The sequence below is a fragment of the Salvelinus sp. IW2-2015 genome, linkage group LG22 (assembly GCF_002910315.2).
Source record: "Salvelinus sp. IW2-2015 linkage group LG22, ASM291031v2, whole genome shotgun sequence".
Lineage (NCBI taxonomy): Eukaryota > Metazoa > Chordata > Actinopteri > Salmoniformes > Salmonidae > Salvelinus > Salvelinus sp. IW2-2015.
Window position 1 is genome coordinate 10,540,376 of NC_036862.1, and position 15,047 is coordinate 10,555,422.

Below are 15,047 nucleotides of genomic sequence, written 5' to 3' on the forward strand. Positions count from 1 at the left end.
ACAAGAAAACACAGGGTGTTACTGGGTTCACCCTCCACCAACTGTCACAGCCAATAAGCCTGAATGAGGAGTGAAACCAGGAGAACTGGAATAACATTGGATCTCAGTGAAACTGAACCACTGTGACAGGTGAAACAACTTACAAACCAATGCACTTTACTTTAAAAACAACAACATTTGACCTAGGTAGATTTCAGTTGAAGAGCATTCCGTTTTTCATAAGTAGGCTATCTACAGTACATGCCTCTCTGTGGCATGTGGTACAGGCCAGGCATAAGAAAAAATAATCTCACCTCTGTCATTAGAAATAAGAATGCGTGTGTGATCAGCGCAAACAATGGACAACAAATAGTGTGTATGTATCAGGTTTGTAGGTTTTGTTTAGAATAAGGATGGTTACTGGGATACCGACTGGAGGTGTGGTCGCCACCAGGACGCCGCGCCCCTTTCGGCGTCTGTCAGGAAGTGAATTAAAGAAAAATAGGAGCGCAAAACCGCGGAGACCGTGGGGCGCAGCGGGTCAAACATACAGGGGCCGATTTTGAGTTTATACCAGTAAACTAGGAATCTGAAGGCTGCTTATACACGGACAACACTGCAAAAATGCTCATTAAAGAATTGTAAGTACAAATGTTTGGAAATATATGCTGTTTAGTCAACGTGTTACGCAGGAGAACGATGGATGCGCTGTCATACACAGGCAAACATTGGCAAAATTCCTTGCGTGACAATTATCCTGCTCTAATCGTTTACAGTGTTTTCCTCTGTTAGTCTAGTATTGCCTACTTACTATTTGGGAATTCGAAAAACACATGTACAAGCTGGTTTTATCTGTTTTATCATTGCGTAAATTGTCAAGTTTGTCAATGGAGAGGGCTATTGACTGCTTGTTGCATGTGTCCTTTCTGTATGGACATACTTATTGAATGAATGCATCAAGTAAAATAATCAACACATTGGCCAAAATGGAAATGTATTGTCATTTTACCAACATTATTTAATGATCTTAACTGACAAAGTGCCACTTTAACATTGTAACTATAACTTGAATTATAATCATCCCATGCATCATCAGGCCTACTAAAACACATACAAGGGTGTGCCTTTATACAATCGTATGCCAAGTATACACTTGCATGCCATGCCATCTAACTCATTGGTTACTAGAGTCAACAACTGCCATGTCAACATGTCATCCTGATGCCCCAAACCTGCCTGTAACAATACTGTATAATTAGTATGGTGCCTGTCTGGGCTCCCATTACACCCAGATATGTTATAATGAAATATTCAGGGGTTCTTAGACTGGGAACAAGTGGTGATTATTGCCCATTGTATACTGCCAGAGGATAGGTAGAAACCTAATTGTTCTCTGACAGTAGAGATCTACACCTGGCTTCAATTTCCTCCATGACAATATCACAGCTAGCATCTGTAGCATGTTGCAATGTTCATAGTTGGTAGGTAGAGCTGGCCAATATGGTCAAAAATCCATAACGTGATAAATTGCCTGTCTTGATGCAATAATGAAAAATAGAACATTAATGTGCGCCACATTTTATGATCCTTTAAAGTACTGCTACTAGTTTGATGGTTGTAGCCATCTATTGTCCCATTAACAGTCACCCATATTAGCAAACTTACACAGTACTCTAGTACAGGCTACTTATTGTAATGAATGATATCAGCAAAATGCCTGCGATAAGTGATATGTATGGTCAGTGTCGATTCATTTTTGGTTTATCGTCCCAGCTCTATTAGGCTAAACGTGTTTTGATTAGCCTACTATTAGAAGTTAATATCAGAGAATTGTCAGGCAAACTAATAAATCAAGTGATAAGTTAAATGAGCAATAACATTAGTCATGAGCTGCAGGTGTAGTTGGTGTTTAAATGTGTTGTAAAGTGATGTTGCGCTCTCTCTCTCTTCTAGTCGAGTCGTCCTCCCCATATCTGTGGAAGAAGTAAGTACTGACTGAGTGTCATTCCTTTGTGTCTTAAACTCCTGCTTCATGTCACAAATCAAGCTGGTTAAGCTACATTCTCATTTTCTGATGCGACCGTCAAATTGAGCTCACCCATTAGCTAGCCCTATAAATGTGCCGGATACACCAGTGGAACATTCATGGGGCTAACCCGTTACCTAGCATGCCTATGCTCTTGACGAATCAGGGCAGTCTGTATGTCAAGCAGTTTGTCTGCATTAAGTTCCTCTATCCTTGAAGTTGTTGTTTGTATACGCCTTTTTATGATGATGTGTGTGTGTGTGTGGGGCGTGTGTGTGGCGTGTGTGTGTGTGGCGTGTGTGTGCAGGCAGTTGGCATGGTTTCCATTATGTTTACATTGGCAGCATATTGGTTGCAGTGGTTAGCCAGCCACACACATTCAGGTCAGACATTGTCAGAAACTATTAGCCATGTTAATTATAACAGAGCACCGTATTCTGACTGAAGCTTTGCAATTGAAGTCATTAGTTGTGGGTCGTTCCATGTCATTTCAGCAAGCCAGAACACCCACCATCTCCGATTGTTCTGAAATCATTTATGTAATTAGAAACAGATAGGATTAGCAGTCCTGCAACATTATTTTGTTGAAATATTGTATAATCTCTGAGAAATTAAGTGAATTGATTGCCCGCAAATTGGCCAATTTAATTTATAGGATTTATATAATATTCAATAAATATAGTACCTGACATCCAATTTGGGCCAAACGTTTTTCTAACAATGAGCAAACCATGAGGAATCCAGAGAAATGGTTAACAGCCACCCACAGAACCCACACCAATCCCAACCCAGTATCAGTTCTCAATGTCTGACAAGTAGTATGGAGCTGCAGCTCTGAGTAATGTTTCTTCATCCTATGTAATGTATTCTCAGTGAATTTGTTGATGTTTTTCCCCCCCCTGTTCAGATAAATTTGTCATTTAAGTTGTTAGGTTTATGGCCCATCCTACCACTAGATGGTGCTGTTCCTGCTATTAGGTGAAAAAAGTTTGACGAACTTGTTAAAGGGATAGTTCACCCAAATTACAAAATGACTTTGATTTCCTTAACCCTGTAAGCAGGTATGACAGCAAGGAATCCTAAACTTTCGATTAACTGAAATGTTGGTTCTTTTTTGGTTTTTAAACAACTAATTGACTGACGTCAGTTCAATTATTTGAATTCCATTTCATTCTGTTTTTTTCTTCTGTGAGCTCAATGCGCACAGAGCGCTGCAGTTTCTCTGGAGATAAATCAGATCATGCCCGAACTGTGCGACGTAATAGGGAGTTGTAGTTTCTAAAAGACCAATGTTCTACAGAAAACGTGATAATTAACTGCAATGGCCGTAATCCATTGCACGGCTACTTGTCCAGTCTGTTTGTTTTACCCCTGCTACGTAAGAGACAGAAGAATGTGCAATCAAGGGGGGATACATAGAGAGCAGTTTCTTCACGAGGTATCTACCTCATTTTCCCCCATTTAAGATCACGTATTAAGGATCATAACTCTATATTCCATTCATAACCTTACATACGGGTGATTCCTCATGAAATTAGAACAGAAAAATGCCATGTTTTGGGGATTTTCACAATTTTATCCGTAGAAGAGTCCTTTTGGAGGAAGGATTGTTGACATGTATTTGACAATTGTATCTTTATGCATAATTCATTGAAGTTGGAATATTTGTGATATTTTGGCCTTACCCAGGCCTCCTTTAAGACTCCATAATGTTTCATCTGTAGGTGCTACAAAACAAAAGTTGGTGTCATATGAAGCTTTACCGCTTGCTTTGTAATATGAATAGTATTTTGATTTAAATAACAGATTTCTTTCATAAATGTAGGAATATTAAGTAGGAATATTGAAGAATCTAAACATGATTATTGAAAATAAACCTTTATGGATTTGGCACATTTTGAAAATATATTTCAATATATTCTAGATGCATATCAAAGTTCCAGAGTGGGGTCTCTGCTGCTTTTACCTATAAAAATGGATTCAAAATGGTTGGACTGATGATTTGCAGGATGTGCAATGATACAAGTAAAAGGAGGGCTGTGATTGGTTACATTGCCTACTATGCCAATTTCTCTGTATAAAATAGGCCATATCTTTAAAACTTCCTTGGCCAGCCTGAGGAAGATGGCCAGATGAGTCACACACACTTAGGGGGACAATAGATGAAACACTGGTTTTACACGTGTTGTCACATTCCTAACCACCCACTCGCGCATGAGATGGAGCCACCAAAATAACTGTATTTGGTAGAGGATGTGATTTTACCCCCCCCTCCTCCAAACAGAGCTGTTTCCCCTGTTAAAAGCATCTCATCAAATCAGCCCGGTACGAACTACCAACCATACACACTGCACTTAAAACGCCACCACGGGCGCACTAATGCCCTGTAATTGGAAGGCTAGTCTGTGATTTAATTGTCAGTTTGCTGTTGGTTGCTGAGTAGTGTTAACGTGTAGCAAGTGAGTCACCAGTTCCCTGTGAGTCACTAGCTCCCTGACACACAGTGGCCACGTTCCAGCACAACTTTATTGTAGTCACGCCGCACACAGCAACCAATGGTCTCATTCCACGTCATCAACTGCTGCTGAGTGACTCAAGGCCTGTGCTGGTGGATGGATGGGGTGTGCTGCCTAGGCTAGGACAGCAGAGTTGGAGACTGTAATCTACCTGCCAAATGTCTTCGACAGAGCTCAACATCCTCACATCACTGGCGAGCAGCCAATGAGGGAATTGTTGGCAGAGGGACTGTCATCTGAAAAAACAACCTGCCACAGAAGGCTATTACAGGATGTTCCTTATGCTTGCTGATAGTCCTATTATGCTGTTAAAATGTTATGCTGAAGTCAGTGTCTGTCTGGGCTAAATGCTCAAGGAACATCCGGCGGTGGAAACAGAAAACTGTCCCTGTCCAGGTGCTCTGAGAAGTGAATTGTCAGGAATGTGAATGTGGGAAACTGAGTTAATACAATCCCCCTTGTTCCTGAATTCATTTCCCTCACATTTGTGCCCACTGAAGTGGTTGCAGCTGTCTGTTAATGCAACTGGTGAACAATGGGGATTATTTAGTCTGTGTAACTGTAGCTCACTCCTCTGTCTTCCTCTCCACAGTACCAAGTGGGGCAGCTGTACTCTGTGGCTGAGACCAGTAAGAATGAGACGGGTGGAGGAGAAGGGGTGGAGGTGCTGAAGAATGAACCCTATGAGAAGGACGGAGAGAAGGGCCAGTACACCCACAAGATATATCACCTGCACAGGTACGATTGGTCCATCCATTCATCCATCTATCCACCCATTGATCCATCTACCCACCTACTCCCAACCACCCACCCACACCACCCACATGGTTAAAACTATGAATTTGAGAGTGGTTACATCTCTCCAGCTCCATCCCATAATTGTTTCCCGAAAAATTGGTGGGGTGGGCATTTTATTTCAATTGCAGATTGCCCCTTTATACAGTACATAAAAAACATCTTTAAAAAACAAAAAAAGCTTTCAAATTATACTGAACAAAAATATAAATGCAACATGCAACAATTTCAAAGATTTTACTGAGTTATAGTTCATATAAGGAAATGTGTAAATTTAAATTAATTCATTAGGCCCTAATCTATGGATTTCACATGCCTGGGCAGGGGTGCAGCCATGGGCTCCCACTGCGGAACCAGGCCCAGCCAATCAGAATGAGTTTCCCCCACCTACCCTCAGATGATCCCACAGGTGAAGAAGCCGGATAAGGAGGTCCTGGGCTGCTGTGGTTACATATGGTCTGCGGTTGTGTGGCCTGTTGGACGTACTGCCAAATTCTCTAAAACGATGTTGGAGGTAGCTTATGGTAGAGAAATTATTAGCTGGCAACAGCTCTGGCTGATATTCCTGCAGTCAGCGTGTCAATTGCATGATCCCTCAAAACTTGACATCTGTCGGCATTGTGTTGTGTGACAAAACTGCACATTATAAAGTGGCCTTTTATTGTCCCCAGCACAAGGTGCACCTGTGTAATGATCATGCTGTTTAATCAGCTTCTTGATATGCCACACCTGTCAGGTGGATGGAGCCTAGTGGTTAGAGCGTTGGGCCAGTAACCGAAAGGTTGCTGGATCGAATCCCCGAGCTGACAAGGTAAAAATCTGTCATTCTGCCCCTGAACAAGGCAGTTAACCCACTGTTCGCCGGTAGGCCATCATTGTAAATAAGAATTTGTTCTTAACTGACTTGCCTAGTTACATAAAGGTTAAATATATATATATATATATTTTTAAATCTTGGCAAAGGAGAAATGCTCGCTAACAGGGAGATTAACACATTTTCAGAGAAATAAGATTTTTGAGCTTATGGAACATTTCTGGGACCAACACCTTACATGTTGCGTTTTATATTTTTGTTCAGTATACATCAAATTCAACTGTTTATCTTTTTCAGTGCTGAAGATACAGATCTCTCATGGTAGGGTGGGCTAGACAAATAGGGTGAACTTTGAGCACCTCTATCTCCTGAATGTTTTGGCATTTAGGGCCAAAAAATCACTTTCTCACCACTTCTACCATGGGCAAGCATGTGGAGAGTTTTGTTCAAATGGGTGTGTTCATTTGGTTGCGGTGGATGTGGTCAAAAAGTGGTTGAATTCATATGGATTGACCCCATAATAATATCTTCCTTTCTCTCTGCAGTAAAGTGCCAAACTATGTGCGCATTCTGGCACCATCAACAGCTCTTAACATCCACGAGAAGGCCTGGAATGCTTACCCCTACTGTCGGACGGGTGAGTCCCCTGCCCTTTGTTACCTACCCCTTCTGTAGAGACAGAAGATGTTGAATAATTAACTTGGGCATACATGCTAGCAGCCAGCACTGTGAGGACATGCTATTGGAATCTTTGTCATGTCTGAACCTATAGCCAGACATTAATAGCCATGGTATTAATAGTGTACAGTGCCTTCGGAAAGTATTCAGACCCTTGACTTTTTCCACATTTTGTTACGTTACAGCCTTACTCTATAATTGATTAAATTAATTTTTTTTCCTCATCAACTTACACACAGTACCCTATAATCACAAAACAAAAACAGGTTTTTAGACATTTTAGCAAATGTATACAATAACAAAAAAAAAAAACTTATTTACATCAGTATTCAGACCTTTTGCTATGAGAGCTGAAATTAAGCTCAGGTGCATCCTGTTTCCATTGATCATCCTTGAGATGTTTCTACAACTTGATTGGAGTCCACCTGTGGTACATTCAATTGATAAGACATGATTTGGAAAGGCACACGCCTGTCTATATAAGGTCTCACAGTTGACAGTGCATGTCAGAGCAAAAACCAAGCTATGAGGTTGAAGGAATTGTCCGTGGAGCTCCGAGACAGAATTGTGTCGAAGCACAGATCTGGGGAAGGGTACCAAAACAAATTCTGCAGCGTTTGAAGGTCCCCAAGAACACAGTGGCCTTCTTAAATGGAAGATGTTTGGAAACATCAAGACTCTTCCTAGAGCTGGCCGCCCGGCCAAACTGAGCAATTGGGGGAAAAGGGCCTTGGTCAGGGAGGTGAGCAAGAACCCAATGGTCACTCTGACAGAGCTCTAGAGTTCCTCTGTGGAGATGGGAGAACCTTCCAGAAGGACAACCATCTCTGCAGTACTCCACCAATTAGGCCTTTTATGGTAGAGTGGCCAGACAGAAGCCACTCCTCCTAAAAGCCACATGACAGCTCACTTGGGAGTTTGGCAAAAGACACCTAAATGACCCTCAGACCATGAGATACAAGATTCTCTGGTCTGATGAAACCAAGATTTAACTTTTTGGCCTGAATGCCAAGCGTCACGTCTAGAGTAAACCTGGCACTATCCCTACGGTAAAGCGTGGTGGCAGCATCATGCTGTGGGGATGTTTTTCAGCGGCAGGGACTGGGAGACTAGTAAGGATCGAGGAAAAGATGAATGGAGCAAAGTACAGAGAGATCCTTGATGAGAACCTGCTCCAGAGTGCTTAGGACCACAGACTGGGGCGAAGGGTCACCTTCCAACAGGACAACAACCCTAAGCACACAGCCAAAACAATGCAGGAGTGGCTTCGGGACACGTCTCGGAATGTCCTTGAGTGGCCCAGCCAGAGCCCAGACTTGAACCCGATCTAACATCTCTGGAGAGACTTGAAAATAGCTGTGCAGCAACGCTCCCCATCCAACCTGACAGAACTTGAGAGGATCTGCAGAGAAGAATGGGAGAAACTCCCCAATTACAGGTGTGCCAAGCTTGTAGCGTCATACCCAAGAAGACTCGAGGCTGTAATTGCTGCCTAAGGTGCTTCAACAAAGTACTGAGTAAAGGGTCTGAATACTTATGTAAAATGTGATATTTCCATTTTAAATGTTATTAATTTGTAAAAATGTATAAAAATCTGTTTTTGCTTTGCCATAATGGGGTATTGTGTGTAGATTGAGGGGGGAAAAAACAATTTAATCAATTTTAGATGAAGGCTGTAACGTAACAAAATGTGGAAAAAGTCAAGGGGTCTGAATACTTTCTGAAGGCACTGTGTGTGTGTGTGTGTGTGTGCGTGTGTGTATGTGTATATATATATATATATGTGTGTGTGTGTGTATATACATATATGTGTATATATATATACATACATATATCTTATCAGTTCGGTTGGCAAGGAGTTAGCCAATTTCAAACAAATGTGCAACTATTGAGATATTATTTTGAAAACATCTGTTCGCCTAAACATTGTTTACTCTCTGTCTCCTCATGTCCATCTCTTCCCCTATTGCAGTTATTACAGTAAGTATTGTTTTCTTCTATACATTTACACATACAGTATGTTGCTGTTTACCTGCACACTATTCAGCTGTAAACATGGTGAAAGAGGAGCTGGTAACCTTGCCTGTCAAAAGGAAAGAAGAGAAGCGGATGGGGCTGACTTAACACTTGGGGCTCCCGAGTGGCGCAGCGGTCTAAGGCACTGCATCTCAGTGCTTGAGGCGTCACTACAGACACCCCGGTTCGAATCCAGGCTGTATCACAACCGGCCGTGATTGGAAGTCCCATAGGGCGGCGCACAATTGGCCCAGCGTCGTCTAGGTTTGGGTGGTGTAGGCCGTCATTGTAAATAAGAATTTGTTCTGAACTGACTTGCCTAGTTAAATTTAAGTAAAAAATACTTTTAAGTACTACTTAAGTCGTTTTTTGGGGTGTCTGTACTTTACTATTTATATTTTTGACAACTTTTACTTCACTACATTCCTAAATAAAATAATGTACTTTTTACTCCATACATTTTCCTTCACACCCAAAAGTACTCATTACATTTTGAATGCTTAGCAGGACAGGAAAATGGTCCAATTCATGCACTTATCAAGATAACTGGTCATCCCTACTGCCTCTGATCTGGTGGACTCATTAAACACACATACTTCGTTTGTAAATGATGTCTGAATGTTGGAGTGTGCCCCTGGCTATCCTTAAATTAATAAAATTAGAAAATGGTACCGTCTGGTTTGCTTAAGATAAGGAGTTTGAAATGATTTATAGTATATTTTAGTAATTACATATACTTTTGACACTTAAGTATATTTTAAACCAAATACTTTTAGACTTTTACTCAAGTAGTATTTTACTGCGTGACTTTTACTTGAGTAATTTTCTATTAATGTATCTTTACTTTTAGTCAAGTATGACAATTGGGTACTTTTTCCACCACTGGTGTGTGTGCACATGCGTGTGCTTATGTGACTCTTTCAGCTGTTGTTACTTGTACCACTGCTCGTAGCTAATGTATCCCTTAAGTTGTAATCACTAACAGTCCATATATTACAGACTCAGTTTTAGACCTGGGTTTGAAATCTTTTGAACGTTTGCTTTAGCCTACATAGATTACCAGATGGGTGGGGTTTACAGGTTAGGGACTATTCTATTGATTGATTAAACCAGGCGTGCTCAATTGAGCACAGATCAAGTATTTCACATGATTTCAAATAGTGTTTGAACCCAGTATGTGTTGGTCACTTGAGACTAATCGTGTTCTTATTTATTGCTCTTCCTTCCTCCCACAGAATGAATACATGAAGGACAATTTTCTGATTAAAATTGAGACGTGGCACAAGCCCGACATGGGGGTTCAGGAGAATGTGAGTGAGCAGCTAATGTCATGAGTTTGAATGTATACCATGGACCTCCAGCACATCTGATTCAGTTAGCAGACATCACTAGTCCTTTAATTTGACCGTTTCCCCTTTTACTCTATCTGTCTGACTGTTCCATTGACGTCATGTCAGACACTTAATTCCACTGACGTCATTTGTGTCCATCCACTCACTTTGTGAAAGGATACAGAAACCATTCTCCTGTGCATTTTTTTTCTCGTTCTCAGACCTGCTTTGTTGGGTATGACACTGAATCAACATTTACACAATGTATCAAAGTGCTATGTTATCAGGGTTGGGGTCAATTCTATATCAATTCAATTTCCCTTGAAATTGGATTTAGAATTACAATTTCAGTTTATTTCCTGAAACGAGTGGATTTAAATTGGCCACAACCCTGCATGTTATACCTGGTCTATGTAGTGACTACTAGTGAGGCATTCTTAGCTCTTGAAGTTGGTAACTTACTATAAATGATTCTCTGCATAGGTACATGGACTAGACCCAGACCAATGGAAGAAGACTGAAGTAGTCTACATTGACATCGCTGACAAAACCCAAGTGGATGCCAAGGTGAGAGCAGTGGTGGATCCGTGAGAATGTACTAACAACTTATTATTAGTAATAAGCATGCTTTAAACTCTCTTAAAACTCTCTTAAAAGCGACTGAAACAGGGAGGGACTACCTGAACTAGTCCAATAGAAATTCCCTTACCGAGAAAGCAGGCTTCTGGCTAACAGCATATTTGCGGCCAGCTCATATTTTCAAATGAAATGAGTTTTGTGGCCAACTGTTGCGACAAATTTTGAGGCGACTTGTGAACTTCTGGCAAACAATTCTGGGAAACTTGTTGTGAACTTTCTACTATTTGCTGCAAATTTGCTTCAAACTGATTATGAATATGCAAATTAGATTAGGTTTTTGATTACTTTGTGTATTAACAACATTTAAATGTTGTATCTACATAAACCAAATCACATACACATTAAAATGAACTTGCTTCTCACAGAGAACTAAACATACTAAATGTGCCTAAAGAAAGTTTTCACACCGCTTTACTTTTTCCACATTTTGTTGTTACAAAGTGGATTTGTCATTTTTGTCAACGATCTACACAAAATACTCTGTAATGTCAAAGTGGGAAAAGAATTCTAACATTTGTATAAAAAAAATATATATATAATAATAATAATGAAAAATTCAGCCCTAATATTGTATATCTTGATTAGAAAAGTATTCAATACATGTTAGAATCACATTTGGCTGTGATTACAGCTGTGTCTTTCTGGGTAAGTCTCAAAGAGCTTTCCACACCTGGATTGTGCAACATTTTCCCATCTTTTATTATTTTCAAAATGATTCAAGCTCTGCCAAATTTGGTTGTTTATCATTGCTAGACAACCATTTTCAGGTCTTGCCATAGATTTTCAAGCAGATTAAAGTAATCCATCTCTAAAAGTGAAGTTTTGCTTTGATGTCAAGTCAGCTCATGTTGCTACCTTAGCTGTTGTGGTAGCTAACATGCTACTGAACACTGAAACTAGCATATTGACATGCATATTATTGGTATTAGCTACAAAAGACAGAAACGTATTCACCTAAAAATGTAAGTTAGCTAGCTATCACATCAATTGTGAAAAATTGATCGCCAGCCAGTCAGTGATGCTGACAGATTGAATCTGATCTAGCTAGCTAGCAACAAAATGTGTTTCACTCTATCCCATAAAACATGACATTGCTTACCAGGCATCAATTAGTTTAAACTATTTAAGAGTTTATTAGCAAGTTTAATAAGTTAAGACACTCACCAGACAACTTTGGTAGGTAGCTAGATAGCTTGGTATCATTTTGTGGCAAGTTTGAACTTTGCCACAATTTTTGTTGTTGTAGTAATAAGGCTTAACAATTGTTTTTATTTACATAATGTTCTACGACGTTTTGCAACGGTGTGCCCTAATGAATATGACCCAGTTACCTGAACAGAATTAAATAAAACACTGTCATCTTTGCATCTTACGCATCTGCTCACTCTGCTCCACACAGGACTATAAGACAGAAGAAGATCCTGCCATATTCAAGTCAGAGAAAACAGGCAGGGGCCCCCTGGGGCCTAACTGGAAGGTACTACCCAAACCAATATTGCAACATTGTTGTCATATTTTTCACATCAGCTAATTTCACAAGGAGCTGTATCAAGAGTCATACAGTATATTTAGCGAGTTGGGCCAGTGCGGTGTTTGTCGTTCCGAGAGAGCCAATTTCACCTCCAAAGTAGTTGCTAAGTGTTAATTGATGCTTCTGCATTGTGCTGTTTATTTCTAATAGTTTTCCAAACCTATGAAGATGTCCAGTGAAAGCAGATATGCAATTTGTTGACACCACAACACAGTACCAACTTGGATACACATTGTCCCGAATGCTAATCAGTAAAAACGTCAGTAAAATTCCCTGATCTGTTTTGTTTGTTTACAGCGGGTCATTTCATAGGGAATTGTCGGAGGTGCTCTCGTATTGTTATATCACCCAAATATAGAGAATAAAGGCGCCAACATGGCGTCTGTTCTAAAATCTGTCCGTGGCACTCTTAATATACTGTATGGCTCTGGCTGTATCCATTCTGGTTCTGAAGCTCCATTGTTATGTGTGTTATGAACAATTCTGCCTCTGCCTGAGGGTGTAATAACTTTGTCTTTACCTCTGCAGAAAGAGCTTCCTAGCAACACAAACTCTCCTCACATGTGTGCCTATAAGTTAGTCACAGTCAACTTCAAATGGTGGGGGGTCCAGAACAAAATTGAGAACTTCATTCAGAAGGTGCAGTAAGAGAAAAATACTTGTCAATTATTCCAGTATTTGCATCATATTCTGTTATGGTGCCTTCATATCACCCACTGTACATGCAAAAAATGACTCTGCCCTGAAACCGTGAAGAAGAAACTAGTAGACGCGTTTGGCTGAGAAGTTAGATATCAGCTGTGCGGTCTCTATGGGTGTGACTAAAGACTAGTTTACAGTAAAGACAAAGTGTTTTCTGACCTCTAGTGGCCAGACAGTGATTTGCCATAGAAATGTTACTCCAAGTTGCACATCAGAAATGCTGATATTAATAGTATTTGTTCCTTGTAATTATTTTAAAAAATGTCTTCCCCTCTTTGATTTCCAGCAAGAGAAGCGATTGTTTACAAAGTTTCACAGACAGCTGTTCTGTTTGATTGATAAATGGATCGGACTGACAATGGCGGATATTCGACGTATCGAAGAGGAGACCCAAAAAGAGCTGGATGAGGTAATGTGCTGTACATTTGTTTGGTCTTTGGCATTAATTAACTCCAAATGAGATGTACTACTGTCTTATCAGTTTTGTCATTAGCTTACGGAAATTTGCTAAATGCTTTGTTGTTGTCCTAGATATCCTACTTATTGACGTGTTTGTGTCTTTGTGTGTGTGTGCGTGTGTCTTTCAGATGAGGGTGAAGGATCCAGTCAAAGGGAGTTCTGCTTCAGAGGACTGAGGCTGTGCAGCTGTCACCCGTGAGTACCTCTCTGTCTGCTCATCAGTGGTCGTGTTCAGGGTCGCTTTAAAGCGATTTGCAACCTAAACAATAATGAGCGTTTCTTATTGGACAAGTCCATGTAGTCCCTCCCTGTATAAGTTAATTTTCTTCCACTTGGTACCTATTGAACAAGACCCATGAAACGAGGAGCCTGCACCTTACCCCACATGACTCAGCTAATCGCTCCCATCTCATACTCTATATCAGGGTTCCCCAAATTTGGCCCGCGTTTGATTTTATTTGGCCCCCCCAAGTTTTCTGAGCAAGAAAAAAAGTTTTCAAATGTTTTATGTTTTATTTTATTGTTCTACATAAAAGACTGTAAAAACAACAGCAAATCAGCTCCAAGTGATTTTAATTTTGGAAATGTGTTCCAAAGTATTCCCACACATAATAGAGAGATATACTTTCTGTGATTGTATACAAATGTATGCAAGGTTTGAAATGATTATGTTTTAGTCAAATATATTATTTTTGCGTTTCTTGCGGTGCAGTTGTTTTTTTGTTGTTACTTTTTACCCCTTTTTCTCCCCAGTTTCATGATATCCAATTGGTAGTTACAGTCCTGTCCCATCACTGTAACTCCCATATGGACTCTGAAGAGGCAAAGGTCGAGAGCCATGCATCCTCCGAAACACGACCCTGCCAAGCAGCACTGCTTCTTGAAACACTGCTTGCTTAACCCGGAAGCCGGCCGCACAAATGTGTCGGAGGAAACGGGAGTACAACTGGCGACCGTGTCAGCATGCATGCGCCCGGCCCGCCACAGGAGTAGCTAGAGTGCGATGGGACAAGGAAATCCCGGCCGGCCTAACCCTCCCCTTACCCAGACGACGCTAGGCCAATTGTGCGTCGCCTCATGGGTCTCCCGGTCCTGGCTGGCTGCGACACAGCCCGGGATCAAACCCGGATCTGTAGTGACGCTTCAAGCACTGCAGTGCCTTAGACCACTGGCTCCTCTCGGCAGACTTGTGACACAGTTATTTTTTCTTTCTGCCCCCTGACCACCCGCTCAAGAAACAAATTGGCCCGCGCCTGAATCTAGTCAATGATCCCTGCTCTATACCCTCAAGCAATATGTCCTCTTATAATTGTGCGCAAGGAAACAAGACGTGTCCATCTTACAAATTTGCATTTGATAGAAGACTATAATCAAGTCTGACAAATCTTTCTCTCCTTCCACTATTTCAGATCTGTTACTGAGACACCAGCATCTCTGCCCTGCCCCAGTCCTTGGGAATTATATGGCTGTATGCAGACGTGACCCAAGGCTCTCTTCATCTCTGTCCCAGTCCTCTAAGGTCCTCCTATACTGTCCAGGCAAGCCATGGAGTGGCCCCAGC

At 41.0% G+C, this 15,047-nt stretch overlaps 1 protein-coding gene across 1 annotated transcript; it reads left to right on the forward strand.

The window, feature by feature from the left end:
* The first annotated feature begins 385 nt into the window (after positions 1-385).
* LOC111949861 (phosphatidylinositol transfer protein alpha isoform) lies at positions 386-15,015 on the forward strand. The gene is made up of 12 exons (XM_023967197.2): positions 386-620; positions 1,933-1,963; positions 5,114-5,259; positions 6,676-6,767; positions 8,781-8,788; positions 10,060-10,134; positions 10,639-10,722; positions 12,194-12,271; positions 12,854-12,964; positions 13,314-13,436; positions 13,615-13,681; positions 14,896-15,015. The coding sequence occupies exons 1-11, from the start codon at positions 604-606 to the stop codon at positions 13,660-13,662; spliced, it is 813 nt and encodes a 270-aa protein (XP_023822965.1). The 5' UTR covers positions 386-603; the 3' UTR covers positions 13,663-13,681; positions 14,896-15,015.
* The last annotated feature ends 32 nt before the right edge of the window (positions 15,016-15,047 follow it).

Bases quoted from the DNA above. Each gene is read 5' to 3' on its own strand.
- LOC111949861 (XM_023967197.2), top strand. The intron at 10,135-10,638 runs GTGAGTGAGCAG...TTCTCTGCATAG, and splicing joins ACATGGGGGTTCAGGAGAAT to GTACATGGACTAGACCCAGA. The intron at 12,272-12,853 runs GTACTACCCAAA...TTACCTCTGCAG, and splicing joins CCCTGGGGCCTAACTGGAAG to AAAGAGCTTCCTAGCAACAC.